At 26.2% G+C, this 18,887-nt stretch overlaps 3 protein-coding genes across 5 annotated transcripts in view; 1 reads left to right on the plus strand and 2 right to left on the minus strand.

The window, feature by feature from the left end:
- Positions 1 to 18,887, plus strand: part of LOC126899563 (putative serine protease K12H4.7) — a 156,470-nt gene that overhangs the window by 50,343 nt on the left and 87,240 nt on the right. The window lies entirely within an intron of this gene.
- LOC126899576 (putative inositol monophosphatase 3) lies at positions 7,085 to 9,726 on the minus strand. Its single transcript, XM_050674616.1, has 4 exons — positions 9,228 to 9,726; positions 8,999 to 9,161; positions 7,682 to 7,827; positions 7,085 to 7,618 (listed from the first exon to the last, which is right to left on the minus strand). Exons 1-4 carry the CDS (start codon positions 9,534 to 9,536, stop codon positions 7,277 to 7,279), a joined length of 960 nt encoding a protein of 319 aa, XP_050530573.1. The 5' UTR covers positions 9,537 to 9,726; the 3' UTR covers positions 7,085 to 7,276.
- Positions 15,006 to 18,770, minus strand: LOC126899585 (INO80 complex subunit B). 3 transcript variants are annotated; one of them, XM_050674629.1, is made up of 5 exons: positions 18,590 to 18,770; positions 18,142 to 18,207; positions 17,100 to 17,356; positions 15,804 to 16,077; positions 15,006 to 15,292 (listed from the first exon to the last, which is right to left on the minus strand). In XM_050674629.1, exons 2-5 carry the CDS (start codon positions 18,180 to 18,182, stop codon positions 15,160 to 15,162), a joined length of 705 nt encoding a protein of 234 aa, XP_050530586.1. In that variant the 5' UTR covers positions 18,183 to 18,207; positions 18,590 to 18,770; the 3' UTR covers positions 15,006 to 15,159. The 3 variants fall into 3 exon arrangements, with proteins under 3 accessions (XP_050530586.1, XP_050530587.1, XP_050530585.1); XM_050674630.1 differs by lacking the exon at positions 18,590 to 18,770 and adding an exon at positions 17,774 to 17,926 and having other exon boundaries at positions 18,142 to 18,455; XM_050674628.1 differs by lacking the exon at positions 18,590 to 18,770 and having other exon boundaries at positions 18,142 to 18,457.

The following is an 18,887-nucleotide window of genomic DNA, read 5'->3' on the forward strand; positions in this document are numbered from 1 at the left end:
CACAATTTCATACTAAATTTAAAAACTATAATTAGTATTTATTCATATATTATATTTTAAAATCAAAGAACTACTAATCAGGATATAATTAAAGAAATAAGAGTTCATGTTGCTTTTAAAATATTTCACCAATTTCTCTAAAGGAAACACTATCTACAGATTTGCATCGAAGCGTTTCTTATGATAGTGATTTTAATCACTGTCAGATATCATCTATACTTATCTCATCTATGCCACGTCTATACTGTGCCTCGACCCCACTGTGCTACCGTTTTTTAATATAATTTCGTAAATTCATGTAATCCTACATACTTAACACGATTAAAAATAAAATATAGCACTTTTTGTGAGATCATAAAACAATTTTACTATAAACCACGTAAAAGAGTACGATTTAAGACGCTACACTACCTTAATTTTAGGCGTAACATCTGTCAAAGGTATAATCTTTATTACATTGTCTAAACTTTAGACAATTTAGACTCTAAAGTGATCATAGAAATTTGAAATTTTGAAGATATTTAAAAAACAATATTTTGAAATGTTGTATTGGGCTTTTTTCTTTTTTTTGAGATTTATAGTTTGGCCATAAAATTTTTTTAAAGANTTTTATTTTTTTTGAGATTTATAGTTTGGCCATAAAATTTTTTTAAAGATTTTTAACTTAAACAGTTTATTGCTGAATAAGTGATATCTTAAAAAGCCTATTATAATCATAATGTAATGTATAATCATTTCCAAAGTTATATTCTTTGCCTACCCGAAATTTCAAAACTCTAAGATGAAATCAAACAGGATATGATCATTTTTAAGTCAAACATAAAAATGTAGGATAAATGTGAAAAACTGCGCTTTTTAATCGAGTGGACAAAAATCATACCACTAACATAAGTTGTCGTCAGTGATTGCGGCGTTATCTTAATGGCCCATTTTATTAGAGTTTTCAATTCTCCGAAAAATCTTCCCTATTTCATAATTGCTATCAATATTTTCATAAAGTCAGGTTCCCACGACTGGTGAACTTGTCAAATAGACCAACAATTGTATACATACGAAATCATCTAATTATCAATAAGTAGAACATTTTTTTTCTTTTAATAATATAATTATTATATAAAAATTACTTCATAAATGGGTTCATAAATTCGTTTCCGACAAATTGATAGGTTATACTTGTCTATAAATAGAAGCTTGAGATCAACTGCAAAATTTAAGTATATAGCTTGTAGTTAGTGTAACTATATAGACGTGGCCAAATTCAAGAAGTTGGGAAGTAGTAGGCGAGGAAAAAGAAGTGTAACTATATAGACACAATTATAATAAAATAAAATTTGAGATGTGTCTTGTGAAGTATATTCATTTCTATTATTTTAAACAACAATAAATATATATTTTTTGAGTGGTAAGAGGGAGAGGAAATTCAATTAACTATCATGTAGCCTTTTTAATTTTTTGATCATATCACAAAACTCCAAAAAAAGCATTGGGCGTTGAACATACGCCGTACTAGATCAGCCTATTGAGAATTAACATACAGAATGTTATAACATATCATGACATTATGTCTATGGATTACTACAAAAAAAATTTTTGCAAAAAAGTGGGTTACGAAAATTGCCATGAACTGATAATGCTACTACATTCGTATACTCCGATATTGTAAAAAACTCCTCCGACAACAATTACTGTGAATACCTGGTTACAAAAATTTGGATTTTACTACGACGATGATTAGTCCGAATAGGACAATTAATTTATTGCTTTGAATGAAATTTGCTCCGAATATCGATTATTCACGAAACCGATTAAAAAATTATGAAATTTCGGAGTAGATCAATATCGTAGTAATATATTATGTGATGAAAAAATATAAACCTTATCGCTAATTAGTACATATTAATTATTATAAAAGAAAAACGTTATAATTGATGACTGTCTATTAATGAATAATTATAACAATAAAGACCCTCGAACTGCATACCACTTTCGATACGATAGGTACATTAACGTAAGGAAAGAGGCTTAGAACTAAAACAACTCCAGTTATATGGGCGTTCATTGTTTCCGCTAAATCTGATTAAAGTTGGTTTTTCGTTTCCGCCAAACCGATAGTTTATACTTGTCTATGAATAGAAGCTTGAGAACCACTGGTTAAAATATTTGCTAAAATAACCCCATAATAATTATCTAATATTCATTTAATCGAACTTTTTACTATTTTTTTACTTTTATTAGATAACAGTGCATAGATAATTAATTGTGAATCATTTTATTCACATTTTAATGAACAATTTATTAAGGCGAATCCTTCTATTAATATATTTTTAAAAAAATTAATATAAAATATTATTTATATAATTACATTAAAATTAGTTTTGATACAGTCTCAAAAAGCGTACGGAATAAAATACAAATTCGTTCAAAAAAAACAAAAGAGACAATTGATAAATATAATAAAAAATAAGTTGGCCGACTTGAATTTGTGAAATTAGTTTTTAACAACAATCAAAAAATGTATAGTTCATAGATCTATTTTTATTATGATGTGTTTTTTTTTTCTGTCACCACTTTTTCACAGCTCTCACTGAATCGATATCTTTCAACGATACGTCAAAAGATCACAAATCATATGAAGTCGAAGACATTACCCTCAAAAATGGAAAAGATTTTCCTCGTTCCCCGTAAATGGGAGAAACCTCCAAAAAAATTTCAAATTTAAAAATTGTTAATTTTTGAAATTTTTTCAATTTTTTTTTACTTTAAAGTGCCATAACTTTTTTAAAAATCACCAAATCAATATAATTTTTTTTTTATAAATGCTTGATGCCTTTACCTATTATTTGATATATTCTTTTAATAAATTTGACATTTTACCTGCCCACAGGGGGGGATTTAAAATGACAACTTTTTGATATGAAAAAAAAAATTATATTGATTTGTTCATTTTTGAAAGAGTTATGGCAGTTTTAAGAAAAAAAAATGTCAAAAATTAGCGATTTTTAAATTTATTTTTGTTTTTGAAGATTTCCCCCATTTACGGGGAACGAGGAACATTTTTTCCATTTTTAAGGGTAATGTCTTCGACTACATACGTTTTGTGATCTTATAACGTATCGTTGAAAGAAATCGGTCCGGTGAGAGCTGAGAAAAAGTGGTAACAGACAAAAAAACACATCATAGTAAAACTAATACCTTCTCAGCTTTGCATCGAAGCTAAAATACATTATGTTTTATCGAATCCGTACTTATGAAGTTTTATTTAAATCATATAAGCAATGGACTTTTAATAATAACTGGTTTTATCTTAATTTGTGCTGGTGATGTTAGCCGTGCATGGATAATCACGGCTATTACTTGAATATCAAAAAGCTGGACAGTTATTACTAAATATTTAATATTTCTTGAGAGAATGTATAGTGCTATTTCTACAGGTAAAATTAACAAAAGATCGGTTACAAATTGTTTGATTTTCGGGGATTATCTATGTGTCTTTAATCTATGTTATAATATATATTTGAGTGTTAGTACAAATATTCAATTATTTGACATAGCACATCTTAGTTATCTATGATAACAGGTTACTTGTTGAAAGAATTATATATTAGAATTATATGTCCTAATCTTTTATCATCCCCACAAAATGAAGGGCCAAGAATTCAAAAAATTATATAACATTGTTTTATAGCTTTTGTACGTAATTTTACAGTAATTAATAATCTAATAATACTAGTAAAAAAAAAAAAACTGTATTACCTTAAACTGTCCAACTAAATGTGATTTCTTAAAAACTTAAATTAGGTAAATAATCTATTAAATACAAGTTTTGAAATTGTAAATAATTAGTGTGATAACTACATTATGTTATTAATTTATCTTTCAAGGGGATGTCACAGTGATGGGGTCACCGATTTTCATAAAATTTATATAAAGCTAATCTATATTGAATTATATTGAACAAATTTGCTACTCCATGGTAGTTATTTTTATTGTTATTATTATCTTTTAACTTTAATTTTAAATTATATCATAAATAAACATTTGGTCTCCTGTAATATAATAATTTTAATTTTTGCTATAAATAATTGTTTTATCTTTAATCAAATTAATCAATATTAGCTTCGATGCGAAGCTGAGAAAATGGTTGAGTTTTTTTCATTTGTATGAGGATTACCTGAAGTTTTGTCAGTTGTTTATACGATAAATAAAATAAAAAAATAGCGGAGAAGGTATTAATTTTACTATGATGTGTTTTTTTTTTTCAGCTTCGATGCGAAGCGGAGAAGGTATTAATTTTTATGTCTGTTGCCACTTTTTCTCAGCTCTCACTGAACCGATTTCTTTCAAAAATACGTCAAAAGATCACAAATCGTATCTAGTTGAAGACATTACCCTTAAAAATTGAAAAAAATTCCCTCGTTCCCCGCAAATGGGGGAAATATCCAAAAAAATTACAAATTTAAAAATCGCTAATTTTCGAAATTTTTTCACTTTTTTTTCTTAAAACTTCCATAACTTTTTGAAAAATCAACAAATCAACATAATTTTTTTTTATACTAAAACCTTAGATATTTACCTTTCATTTGATATCATTTTTTTGAAAATCTATCACTTAACCTGCTCATTGGGGGGGATTTAAAATGGCAACTTTTTTACAAAAATTAATTTTTTCAACTTAATTTTTGAAAATGTTCCGGAAAGACTGCGTCCTTTAAACATATATCAAATTAAAGCTTATTTTATGTACTACAAAATGAAAAAAAAAAATTTGTCCCGACACTTTTTTTTCTACATTTAAACGGCTGCCGTAGTTAAAAAAACACTATTTTTGTGTTAAAATTTTCGATTTTCGATTTTAAATTTTCAACTTAAAAATGCTATAACTTTTTGAAAAATGTATATATCAGCACAAATTTTTTTTTTCTAAATACATTATAAGTACATCTTTCATTTGACATACTTTTTATTAAAATTGGACAATTTCCCCTTATATAGGGGGCGTTCAAAACTTAAAATATTGTAAAAAACATAGATCTTTTTCAACTGAACTTTTGAAAATGTTCCGGAAATACTGCGTCCTTTAAACATATATCAAATCAAAGGTTATGTTATATACTATCAAATGAAAAAAAAAAATTTGTCCCGACATCTTATCTTCTATGTGCAAATGGCTGTCGAAAATTTAAAAAAAAATGTAATGTTTGCGATAAAAATTACATTTTATCGGGATGTTTTTTGTACTTAAAACTGCCATAACTTTTTCAAAAATGAACAAATAAAAATAATATTTTTTTGTATTGAAACCTTAGATATTTCCCTTTCATTTGATATAATTTTTTTTGAAAATCTAACACTTATTCTGCTCACTGGGAGGATTTAAAATAGTAACTTTTTTACAAAAAATAACTTTTTCAACTTAATTTTTGAAAATGTTCCGGAAATACTGGGTCCTTTAAACATATATCAAATTAAAGCTTATTTTATGTACTATAAAATGAAAAAAAAAAAATTTGTCCCGACATCTTATCTTCTATGTGCAAATGGCTACCATTTTCAAAAATATGCTATTTTAACAAATTTTTTTTTTTTAATTAAACACTATCTACAGATTTGCATCAAAGCGTTTTTTATGATAGTGATTTTAATAACTGTCAAATATCATCTATACTGGACCCAACTATGCCACGACCCCACTGTGCCGCCACCCCTCTGTGCTACCGTTTTTTTTTATATATGACCCTTTACCTGCCTACAGAAGGGGATTCAAAATTACAACTTTTTCACAAAAAATTTACTTTTTCAACTTGACTTTTGAAAATGTTCCTGAAAGTCTGACACTTTTATATATATATTAAATTAAAGCTAATGTAATATACTTTATTATGGAAAAAAAAATTTCGAACGTTATTTTATCTTCACGGTGAAAATGGCTACCGAATGCTATTTTCGTGTGAAAATTCTTGATTTTATTTTTTACATTTCTAACTTAATAATGCTTTAACTTATTGAAAAGTGTATGGATCAACACTATTTTTTATGAGAAATAATATTTTTTAATAATCCCTTTTTTATTCTTGATATTAATAAGAAACTAGCAGATCATGTAGCTTTTGGAATAATCCACTAATTTTTTAAAATTAAACACTATCTAAAGATTTGCATCGAAGCGTTTTTTTTATAGTGATTTTAATCACTGTCAGGTATCATAATACTTGATCCAACTATGCCACGTCACCACTGTGCCGCGACCCCTCTGTGCTGGTTTTTTTTATTATTTGATGAACTATTTTTTTGCTCTGTTATAAATGGATGATAAAAATTTTTATTTGATTTATAATATTTAGTCTACTTTTTATTTTTTAAAGCTAGCCAAGATAATTGTTTTGATCATTTTATTAGCAATTGCAATGTTTAACAAATAAATTTATTAAATAAAATCATCAAAATTTTTATCATTTTAATGCAATAAAAATAAATTTTCTAAAGTATTTTTTGGTTCTCAGAACTTATGATAGTCGAAAACTTCTTTTTCTTCAAAAATCACTTATATAGCAATTTGTATTAATTTACTTATTTTTTGTATAGATCTTACATTTTTATAAAGATCAATGAATCTTGGCGTCAATATTTTATTAATACATCAATAACGGAATTTATTTAAAATTAAAAATAATAATTAATAAACTACATTTTATCTTAAAGTTTTGAAAATAAGTTAAAATTTATAAAATATAAGAATTTAATTCAAAAAAGTTGAATCTTAAATTGCATAACCTTTATTCATTTTTGTTTGCTTAAAATGAACTTTGAATTATTGAAATAGTTCACTGAAAGGTCTGATCTTAAATACAAGGTAAACTTTTTGTTCTAATAATATAGAATAATGGTTGTATAAAAATAAAATACCTAATTCCTTTTTAAAAACTAATTTTATCATAATTTATGTATTTTTGTTGAAATGCTGAGCACTTATAATTAAGTCAATTTTATTCCATTCGTTAATTACTTAAAAAATAACAAAAATGTTTGTTATTATAGAACTATGAAAAATTATTACAAAAAAAGATTTATTAGTAACTAATATTCAACTTTTATTTGTATTTAAATTTTATCACAGCCCAACATTTAACTTATTAAATTGTAAGTATTATAAAATAAATTTCAAAAATCAATATTTTCTCCTCAAAACTGTTATACATAATAAAAATATATATAAAGCAAATTTAATTATTGATCTAGTAACACTATTTTAAATAATAATTAATAAAACATTGATTATTTATTTAAAGGCATTAACATAATACAGATGATCATGAATAGTTCCTATAATTCCTCCAACATGAACAAAATTAGTATACTTATTATATGATATATCTTCATTTTTTAGTGATGTCATTTTACCACCTTGACTCCTTAAAATAGCATCACCAGCACATATATCCCACTTTTTAATATTAGTTGTATGTATATAAGCAGATGAATTTCCAAATAATACTTGCAATGCTTTATAACCTGCCCCTCCAGCTGTTGTTATAGGTATGCTAAATAAGTGAGTTTCTAAATAATCCAAAATATTCCCTTTATGGGATCTTGATACGATTACAGATCTTTTATTAGGAACCTATTAAAAAATATATACATTAATTTCGTTTTTACTTATGTATTAATCAAAATAAAAACTTACTTTTATTAGTTCAAAATTTTGAGACGTTGATTTGGAATCCCATGCCCATGTAGTTTTTGATTTAAAAGGTTCATGAATTACACCCATTATGGGTATACCTTTGTATGCAACACATACCATAGTAGTAACATATTGTGTTAAGTTTTCTAAACAAAATTTAAAAGTAATTACTTTAAAACTTTAATTTGTTATTAAAATAAATGACACATCTATGGCCATAAACAAGCAAATAAGCTAAACATTTTTAGCTTAACGGAGATATTTAGATTTAACAATAACTTAATTTAACATTTGTTCAGTTAACATCTAATTAATATATTTGTTGAGTATTTTTCATTAAATATTTCTTTTTAAAATAAAATTTTTTATATTATAAAAAACAAATTTTATAGAAATTAAATTAAAATACATTTGTCATCAACATTTAATTGTTTAAAAAATAATATTTAATATATTTTATGGTTTCCTGTTGTTTAATCTGAATACTACTGATAAAAAAATTCCCCAAAACTCACTAGTGTTGAACAAATTGCTGTACATTTTTTTCTTATAAAATTACCATATAAACTTATCGTTATTATTAAAATATATTTTTAGAGATGACTGAAAATACATTTAGTAAGTATAACCAGCATCATGCAAAAATTAAAATATTACATTTTTGTAGGGTGGTATATTTTATCAAGGGGAGTGGTGTGGCGTGGTGGTCACACTAGTTGTTGACAATACTCTAGTGTTAAGCCGCGCATACCGCCGTAGGTGAACGGATGGGTGACCATGCGTGCGCTTCTACGATGGCGAAAAAGCACCATGTTCCCAGTGCAGAAGACAATGGGAAACCACTGAACTTAATTTCCCCAGGATATAAAAAACTATGACAAGGCTTAGCCTTTAGAAAAAAGAAGATATTTTATCAATTTCGCAGTCTATTTTTTTATTTAATTGAAGAAAATTCAAATATTTTATTAATAAATAACCTAAGTAAAATTTGTACATTTAATTATATAAGATATAAAATTTGAAGTTTAAAACATCATCTATAAAATATTTAATTTAAAGAAATTTAATGGTAATAGTTTTTAAAATATGTTTATTTTATTAATTTAATAGAGTATTTTTTTTTATATTAAAAAAAAACTTATATGAGGAGAAAAACTCAATTAAATATTCACATGAAAACTTGTTATCTATAATTTTGTTATTTTTATTTAAAAATTATCTTATACTTATTTTTAATTTTTCAATTATTATAAAAAAATATTTTTTTATAGAAAATTCACCTGTAAATTTATTTCCTACAATAATTTTATTACACACCAGTAAACTCCTGTGTAGCATCTAAAGGATCAATCCAAATAGTTATATCTTTTTTTTCTAATTTTTCTTCAACATTGATTATATATTTCTCATCAAATGAATTAATCGGCTGTATATTTAGTTTTTTGCAATCTAACTCTGATAGTTCTTCTTCGGAAATCAACTATTAGAAAATAAAAGTTTAGTTACAAACAATAATATGAGATATATTTTGATTAAAATAAAATACTTTTATGTCAGGAAAAGCATTTTTAATTTGATAATACATAGCACAATGAGAAGTATAATCGGCATTAGTAACTGGATCATTAGCACCTTCTTTTGTTTTACCTTTGGATCTTGTTTTAATTAAATTCTGTTTGTAAATATTTATAACTTGTAATCCTCCCAACTGAGCAGATCGAATAGCTATTTCAAGTAAATCTTTACCTCTCACCAACTCATTATTACTTCTAAATTTCTTTTTCAAAGTTAATAAAAATACTAATACAATAATTGAAACTAGAAATATCTTTAATAAAGCTTTATTTCTAATCATTTTGTGATTTCTTTTAAATAAAAATGCTAAACGTCACGTATAATTAAGGGCTTAAGTGTAATCTTTTTTCTAACTTTAATATTATATAATTCAGAAGTTCTTTGTAATTTATTTAAATTATCATAATAATGAAATTAAATGTTATCATTTAAATGAAAATGAAAATTATAATATTAAATTTTTTTTTAGTACACATGACATATTTTAATAATTAATAATTCATTTAAGTTGTAAATCGTGGTATCATATACATAATCATCAATGTTATAGGATCTCAATAGATAATGTGAAATTAAAGATAAAAACATTTTATCATTATTTATATGGTTAACTAACAGATCGCGCTTTAGAAACATTAAATCATTTAAATACTTGTTCTGCTATCAAGAGTCATTAGTAATGTAAGCTTTCACTATCACGATCTGCACTCGTGTATCGATTTAAAAAAAGGCTATTACTTTCAAATATATCTGCAAATCGGGGAAAGTAGACGATTTTATTGTGGAAATCTTTATCGCTTCTCAAACGCACAAAATAAATTGTCTTTTATTGTGTACATAGGTTTTTTTTAATATGTAAAATAGAAGTGAAAAATTATTCGCATAAGAACAGACAAATAATAATAATGGCAAAATGCACATTATCGTCATGCTATTCGTCTCCACTGTATGTTTTTCTTTGACCCAACAAACATATGCTGAAAAATAATTTATTTTAACTCTCCCTCGATGTATAGTTTTAAAGATTCTCAGTTTCAAAGCAATTTTTTTGGTGCAAAAACAATCTTATTAGTAATTGATTCGTTACACTTTAGCGAACACAGCCGAAAAAATCCTTTTCAAAAAAATTAAAAAATAATCTCAATAACCTTTATTTGTCACTCATCAGTTTTTTGATATTCGCCACAAAATTTTAAGCATGGTGTATAAGTTAGGGAAAACTATTAAAATTATATCACAAAAAAAATTATCTTTATTTTCTTTAAATAAATGATTTTTCTGATTTTTGGGGGGACTCTTATAAAAAATAACTATGCCCGTATACGAGAGTAACAAGGGTGTTCTCAGAATTTTGTCTTTGGAAAATATACATAAAAACACTATTTTTGTATTTAAGAATTGAGAGGCTATAGTTATTGGCTCATATTAATTGACAGGTTTTATATCCATTAGATATCTACAAAATAATTTACAAATCTAGGTATTTATGTATACATAATTTTAAAATTCAAAAAGTTAGAATTTTTGATACTATTTAGTTTGATTTAATGAAGAAATAACTTTTGTTGACTTCATGGTTCGGTCCTAGTAATTCGTAGAGATATTCAGGAAAATGACGTTATTTTTTATGTTTGTATATTTTCTACAATGAATCATGGCATGTTTCGCAATAAGGTCTTCCCTATAGGTGATACATTGTTCAGCCTCATCTTATCGTATGAGATGCCCATGAACGAGCCTAATGTACCCTAGTCTAAATCTATTTATCACTACTTCAAGATGTCTCATTGGGGATCAAGGAATTACATAAATACATTTTTATACCCCCTCCAAAATATAGTATTTAAATATAATTATTTTCGCCGTGAGGGGGTTCTATTACCCATCACCGACAACTGAGAGAACACACTTATTGTCATGGTCAACATTTTTTTTATTTGAGTACTATATATATAGTAAGGTATAATAAGAAAATAGTCAAAAATTTAAAACTTTTTTTTTTTTTACAATGTTTTTGTGTGTTTCTTTTGTTCAAAGATGATCCTCGTTTGAATGACTTTCAGCTTTGGTCAGATCAAATCGATCTTGATTAGGAAATAGTGGCGGTCTGGAACTTTGGACATGATCCCGGAGGCAATTTTCCTTGATGACCTATCAGACAATTTTCTCAGTCGTCCAGCGAGAAAAAAAAATATCAAATTTATTGAAGGCTTCCTGGGCCGACATTGCAAAAAGATGATTATTTTGCCAATATTTTTATCTCGTTATCTTAACGTGTATCCTGCAAATACAAATGTATTGTTCTATTAATACAAAATTATGTTTTTTTAAAAATTTTAATTCGTTTTATATGTACTTTTGAGAATATGTAAACATATTCCTAAAAAATAAAATCACGTTCACTATATTTTTTTATTTTATTTATCGTATAAACAACTGACAAAACTTCAGGTAATCCTCATACAAATGAAAAAAACTCAACCATTTTTTACTGAATCGACTGCATATTTTCAACTCGACTTAGTTAAGTTTAAAACTAATTATCTTAACTGAAGAATTAAGAAAATTTATGATTAATCATAAACTCTTGTCGGCTGTTAACTTATAACTGTCTTGTGTTTACTTAAATTGACTACAGTGTAGGAGTATTGCAACAAATTATTTGAGAACTCTAATTTACATAATTTTTTACCTAATCAGAAAAATATTCCTATACAACAAGAAATACAAATTAATTTAATTTCTCCGTATATTTTAAGGCAGAAATTTAGAAGACTAAGCCCCTCAAATCTCTTCAGATTGCGGCCAATCAAAAGATCGAATCCAAACTGGACTTAATTAGTTTTGTTGTTTACCTTTAAACAATGAAATGATATTAAATCATATTTTTGTTTGATTTTATACAAGACTAATTGGAATGACAGTTTTAGAGAATGGGATACCGAATATTTTTATAAAACATCTGTTTAATGACGAATCTTATCCATCAGTGACATACACCCCTATATTTTTTTTTACCAATTAATAAATTAACAAACTACATCTAATTAAATGTTATAATAATGGGCACTAATAAAGAGAGACAAAAAAGATTTTAAATCTGAAATTTGGAATTGTTCTTCATCTCCTCAAAAAAAAAAAAAACTTTTTAAGAGCTTACACCAGTTATACAACTGGGAAATCATCGTTTCCGCTAAAATTGACCGTATTGTTTCCGCTAAACTAATCTTCTACCTGTCTATCTACTAAAAAATTTGAGAACCATTTAGTTTTATCCATAGGTCACCACGACGATTTAGTATCGGTTTTAGCATACGGGCAGGTTAGGTAGCTACCAGTACCAAATTGTTTGGCTTTTATGGAATGTTACGTTCAGGCCTGTATTTAAGATTTTTGCGTAGGATATTACTATTAATGAGCAAAATTAAGTAATTTTTTGTCCCATCACTATCAAATGAAATTCGCCCCCAAGAATTTTTGCTCCTCTTAATCATCCCTAATTACGGTCACGTCGTTTTGAATAATTACTTATTTTATCACATAGGCATCCTTTATAAAGAAAATATGACGTTTTACTTAAGGTAAATAAATTATAATAGATATTATACTATCTTAAGTATGTATATATAATATATCTACATATATATATATATATTTGTAATAAATAATAAAAATATAAGAAAATAAAAAGTCATCAAAACATTGAAATAAAATTCAAATATTAATAATAAGCTTAAAAAATGTCTAATACGTGTAATAATATAATAAAAAATAGATCTATGATCTATACATTTTTCGATAGTTGTTGAAAACTAATTTCATAAATTCAAATCGACTAATATCATTGTTATTAAATTTATCAATTCTCTCTTTTGTTTTTCTGAAACGGATTTCATTTTTATTCCGTACACTTTTTAAATCTCCATTATTAAAACTATATATTTTAATGTAATTATAGAACTAAATATTTTCTATTAAAATGTTTAAAAATAAATTAATAGAAGGATGTGCCTTAAAAAATTGTTCATTAAAATGTGAATGAAATGATTCACAATTATCTATGCACTGTTATCTAATAAAAGTAAAAAAATAGTAAAAAGTTCGATTAAATGAATATTAGATAATTATTATGGGGTTATTTTGGCAAATATTTTAACCAGTGGTTCTCAAGCTTTTATTTTATTCATAGACAAGTAAAAACTATCGGTTTGGCGGAAACAATGAATGCCCATAAAACTGGAGTTGTTTTAGTTCAAAGCCTCTTTCCTTACCTTAATGTACCTATCGAAAGTGGTATGCAGTTCGAGCGTCTTTATTGTTATAATTATTCATTAATAGACAGTAATCAATTATAACGCTTTTCTTTTATAATAATTAATATGTACTAATTAGCGATAAGGTTTATATTTTTTCATCACATAATATATTACTACGATATTGATCTACTCCGAAATTTCATAATTTTTTAATCGGTTTCGTGAATAATCGATATTCGGAGCAAACAATTGTCCTATTAGGACTAATCATCGTCGTAGTAAAATCCAAATTTTTGTAACCAGGTATTCACAGTAATTGTTGTCGGAGTAATATATTCAGAAATGTTTTTTACAATATCGGAGTATATGAATGCAGTAGCATTATCAGTTCATGGTAGAGATGTGTCGTTCGCGAACGAACGGATCGCATTGAACGGGTCAAAATAGTGAACGAAATGATTCAGATCGCCGAACCGTNATAGTGAACGAAATGATTCAGATCGCCGAACCGTAGTGAAAACCATAGTATAAATTACACTGTACCGATTTGATCGCTTACCAAATATCAATGATAACATGATAACATATTCATATGTCATTTGTTTATACGACACATCCCTAATCCGAATCGCGAATCGAGAACCGCAAAAGAATCAAAACTATACTGAATGTTCCATTCAATTGACTCAAAATATCTTTTAGATCGCGAACGGGTCTTTGAACCGGATCTTCTAGTTGACCTGATTCAAATGAATCGGATCACTTAGGTGAACCATAATTCCCATCTCTAGTTCATGGCAATCTTCGTAACCCACTTTTTTGCAAAAATTTTTTTTTTAGTAATCCATAGACAATGTCATGATATGTTAAAACATGTTGTATGTTAATCCTCAACAGGCTGATCTAGTACGGCGTATGTTCAACGCCCAATGCTTTTTTTGTAGTTTTGTGATATGATCAAAAAATTAAAAAGGCTACATGAAAGTTAATTGAATTTCCTCTCCTTCTTACCACTCAAAATATATATATTTATTGTTGTATAAAATAATTTAAAAAAATGGAAATAAATATACTTCACAAGTCATATCTCAAATTTTAATTTTATTATAATTGTGTCTATATAGTTACACTTCTTTTTCCTCGTCTACTACTTCCCAACTACTTGAATTTGGCCACGTCTATATAGTTACACTAACTACAAGCTATATACTTCAATTTTGCTAATTTCACAGGTAGTGCCCGGGCACTTTAGATACTACCCATAAACACGCCAATACTTCCACTCAGGGTTGTTACAATCTAAATACTGATTTTTAAAACATCAAAAATTTCAAAATTTACATGGGTCTAATGGGAAAATTTAAAATATTACAATGGTTTCTTGGCTAAATATATTTTTTAACAACCCTGTCTTGACTACAAATAATCTAATTTATTGTAAAATTCAGTGACTTATTATTACGTAGAAAATTTTATTTTTACGCACAGAAAAAAACTTTTAGAAAATGTTTAATTATATTAAAAAAAATATATAATTGTAGTTTAAGTTCATTAACAGTATCTAAAAAAAGTTACCTACAAATGAATTATATTTTTATTTAGCTACAAAAATTTACAAAACATAACATATACATTAGTGAGGAATTATTAATATATAGTATTAAATTGATTTGTTTTATAACATTGTAAGCTGCATAAAGGAACACCAGTCTTAGAGCAAGAATATTTTTTAGGTTTCTTACAGCCATCAATTCCACATAATTTTTGACCTGGTGGTGTTCTAAAGAAAAAAAATTGTAAAATTATTCTATAACATAAAACATACTAAAACATAAACACTAAAAATTAAACTATACAATTTAAGCAAAATTTGGCCCTGGACTAGGTTAGAATTTTTTTTTTTAACATTGGGCCAATATTTAGTATTAAAAAATAAAGTAAAAGAAAAATTCAAATTTAAAAATATATTAATTATATTTTAACGAAAAATATGATATAACAATTGTATGATCTAAAATCATAAACTACCTTGAAATTTAAAAAAAATTAGGTTTCAATTGAGTGTAAAGATCTAAAAACTAATTTAAACAAATGTAACTATTGCAATTTGCAAACATAATTTTATTTTGTTTACTACATATGAAATCTCCACATTTAACCATATTTAAAATTTTTAATTAGTTAAAAAATTGTTTTACTGTTTTGAAGTTTAAAACACTATTTTCTTAGCAATCAAGAAAGTGACTGTCATTGTTTTTTTCATGTACCCTTCATAGTGAAATAAAACATACTTTGCTTTTGAATTTTTCAATGGGAAATCCATTCCTTCAGGAAATAAGAGAGCAATTTTGCCATGTCTACTGATATATATAATATTATTTACTGTTTTTCTTGTCATTCGTCCTTTAGCATTACTCTTAGTTTTACTTTCATGTTTTTTTAACAATCTTTCCATTGTTCGCTTTTTGTCATTTTCTCTTTTTTGATCTGCTTGTTGTTTTCTTTTTTGAGATTTAATAGCTTTCTTTTGTAACATTTCAGGAGTAAGAATTTTTTCCCTATAGCCTACAAAAATTATTTAAAAATGTAATAACAATTTGAAACTAAGTTTAGAATATTGTTATATGTTTTAAATGTTGACTTTTGACAATAAAATTTGGAGGATAATATGACAAAGAGGGCAAAGAATTCAATAGGACACTTTATGTGGAAGAAAGAGAATGACGTAAGTAAAGAAGTCATGAAATAGAAACCAATTAGAAAAAGATCTTGAACAACCCAGGAAAAGATGGTTGGAACTTGTGGAAGAAAATCTTGCGAGAAAAAATATAGTGGGGTATTGTGATGGCTGAGAAAACTCTTAGAGAGTATTAAGAGCCAAAAGAAGAATACTATTTATGTAAACTATTACTTGTATTACGCTTATGAAACGAGACACAATAGATTGCAAACAGACAAACAACAAGCATAGAAGCTCATTATGATGTAAGAAAAAGTAAAATATGTTACTTTATTTTATAAAAGTGACAAAAATAGTGAATTATTTTCAATTATAAAAAGTAATTCTTAAATTAGTGTCAAGTTAATTAATTAAAAACAACACACTGCAAAGTATTTTGACAAATCAGATTATTATTGAATTCTATATGGTTTTTTTTTTTGGAATTATAGAAAATTATGAATAATTATAATTTTATGAAACCTTTACTATATCATGTTTTTTAAATATTTAAGAAATTTAGTACCTTTCCTTATGTTAATGCCTCAACTATTTATTGACTAACATAAGTAATTTATTTATTTGGAATAATATATTTATTTAGAAAATACTCACATAAATACATCAATTGTAAAAAATAATTAAAACTTTCAAAACTTTTTAAAATTTTAAAATTAAAACTTTTAGGTTTTATTAAAAAAAAAATTGTTTAAAAAATTTCCAATTATACAACAGATTAATTTTTTTGATGTCAATAATTGACATGAATTATTGTTTAACACGTAGTGATAATAAACATGAAGAATATAATCAAAAAAATTTAAATAATCTTAAATTTTCTATTTCCAATAGATAATAATAACATTACCTGAAGGAAGTGCAACAAGTTCCTCGGTAAATTCTTTGTTTTCAGTTTTTCTATCAAACATTGCTCTTTGTCTAGCAGTCATCATTTTAGGATCTTTTTTGGTAATTTTTTTTAATTCTTCATCTACTTCATCCAGTTTACCAGTTTCAATAGCTTTTAGCCATCGTTCTTCATCACTTGAATCTTCTTTGTTGCTCTTCATTTTTTTTTTTTTTATCCCAGGACTATGGGTTATTGATCGGGAGGAATAAGGCGGGCTTTAATAAAAGATTTTCATTAATTTTTAATTGATTATTCTATAGAATTATTCCTTATAGATAATTATAAATGAAGTATTATACATTAATAAATGATAAATCCATACAAAAAATATTTTGTATGTTTTACTATGTTTTATTAAAATATTAAATAAATTCATAAATAATTTTTAGGAGTTAAAATTTAATAATTATTATATAAATATAAGGGTGTTTTGAATACGCTTGATAAATGTGTTTAGAAAAATTAATTCTGTAAAGTATTTCATTTTAAAATTTAAAAAAAAATGTGTCAGCATTTTTTAAATAGACAAGCCAATGTTCCTTTAAGAAGGTATAATTTTTTTTTTGTTTAACAATTTAAATCAAAATGCATACTTTTGATGTGTGCATTTAGTAATTAACTTTTAATTTTACCATAAATAAAGCAGAAAATATTTTTAGACCCTCTAAGAGTTTCAATTTTTCTTTTTTTTACATAAACCTAAATATATTTTCTTTAATTTTATGTACTAATTATATGCTCTTGAATTATTCATGATTTTTTTCTGGAATCTTAGTTTTATCTGGCTAAAAATAGAAAATTGACTACCATTAAGATTGAATATTAATACAAAAATTTATACACAAGTGCTAGGTGATGATAAAGACAAACTATATAAAAAATGAATTTAAAAATTAATGCCAAATTTGAATTAAATGACAAAAAACATGAATTTCAATATTTTTTACAACTTAATAGTCAATGTTACCACAATCAGTTTTTACATTACACATAATCTTACCTAGAAGTCATAACATCAATATATTCATAATTTCCAGACATTTTCAAGAATAAATAATATGTACATCAATTGACACGGTACCGTGTTTCCCTCAGCCGCACATCACGTTATCAACCTATATGAAAGTGTATCGGGATAAGAATCATAAGTGCACGGTGGCCTTGTGGTAAGGTTTGTCTGTACGACGCATTGGGTCGCGGGTTCTAATCCCGTACCGTGCCTCCTTTTTTCACATGATTTCTGGAACACTTTCTATAATTGGCTGTCAATCCCCGGCGGCCGTGTTATCTGGCGCCCAACGTGGGGCTCGAACCCACGACCCCGAGATTAAGAGTCTCGTGCTCTTANTTGGCTGTCAATCCCCGGCGGCCGTGTTATCTGGCGCCCAACGTGGGGCTCGAACCCACGACCCCCGAGATTAAGAGTCTCGTGCTCTTATTCCGTGTTACAATTCAATGATATAAAAGCGATTTATAGCATGTTATAATGCAAAAGACGAAGACGTAATACCACAAAAACATTTAGGAAGGAGTATAATTTTTTGATTTGGTTTTAGGCATTAGAGGGATCCATTTTGGTCGAAATTGTCTTGAATGGGTTTGGTTATATGTTAAATATAATTACGATTTAATTTAATTTACATTAGCTAAATTTATTGAATTAAAATAAACAAACAAATATATATTCAAGTCTGTGATAACAAATGGTTAAATTTGATAAGACGAGGTAGTATTTTGTGCATGATT

The sequence above is a fragment of the Daktulosphaira vitifoliae genome, unplaced genomic scaffold (genome assembly GCF_025091365.1).
Source record: "Daktulosphaira vitifoliae isolate Bord-2020 unplaced genomic scaffold, ASM2509136v1 Scaffold_2, whole genome shotgun sequence".
In the NCBI taxonomy this organism is placed as follows: domain Eukaryota; kingdom Metazoa; phylum Arthropoda; class Insecta; order Hemiptera; family Phylloxeridae; genus Daktulosphaira; species Daktulosphaira vitifoliae.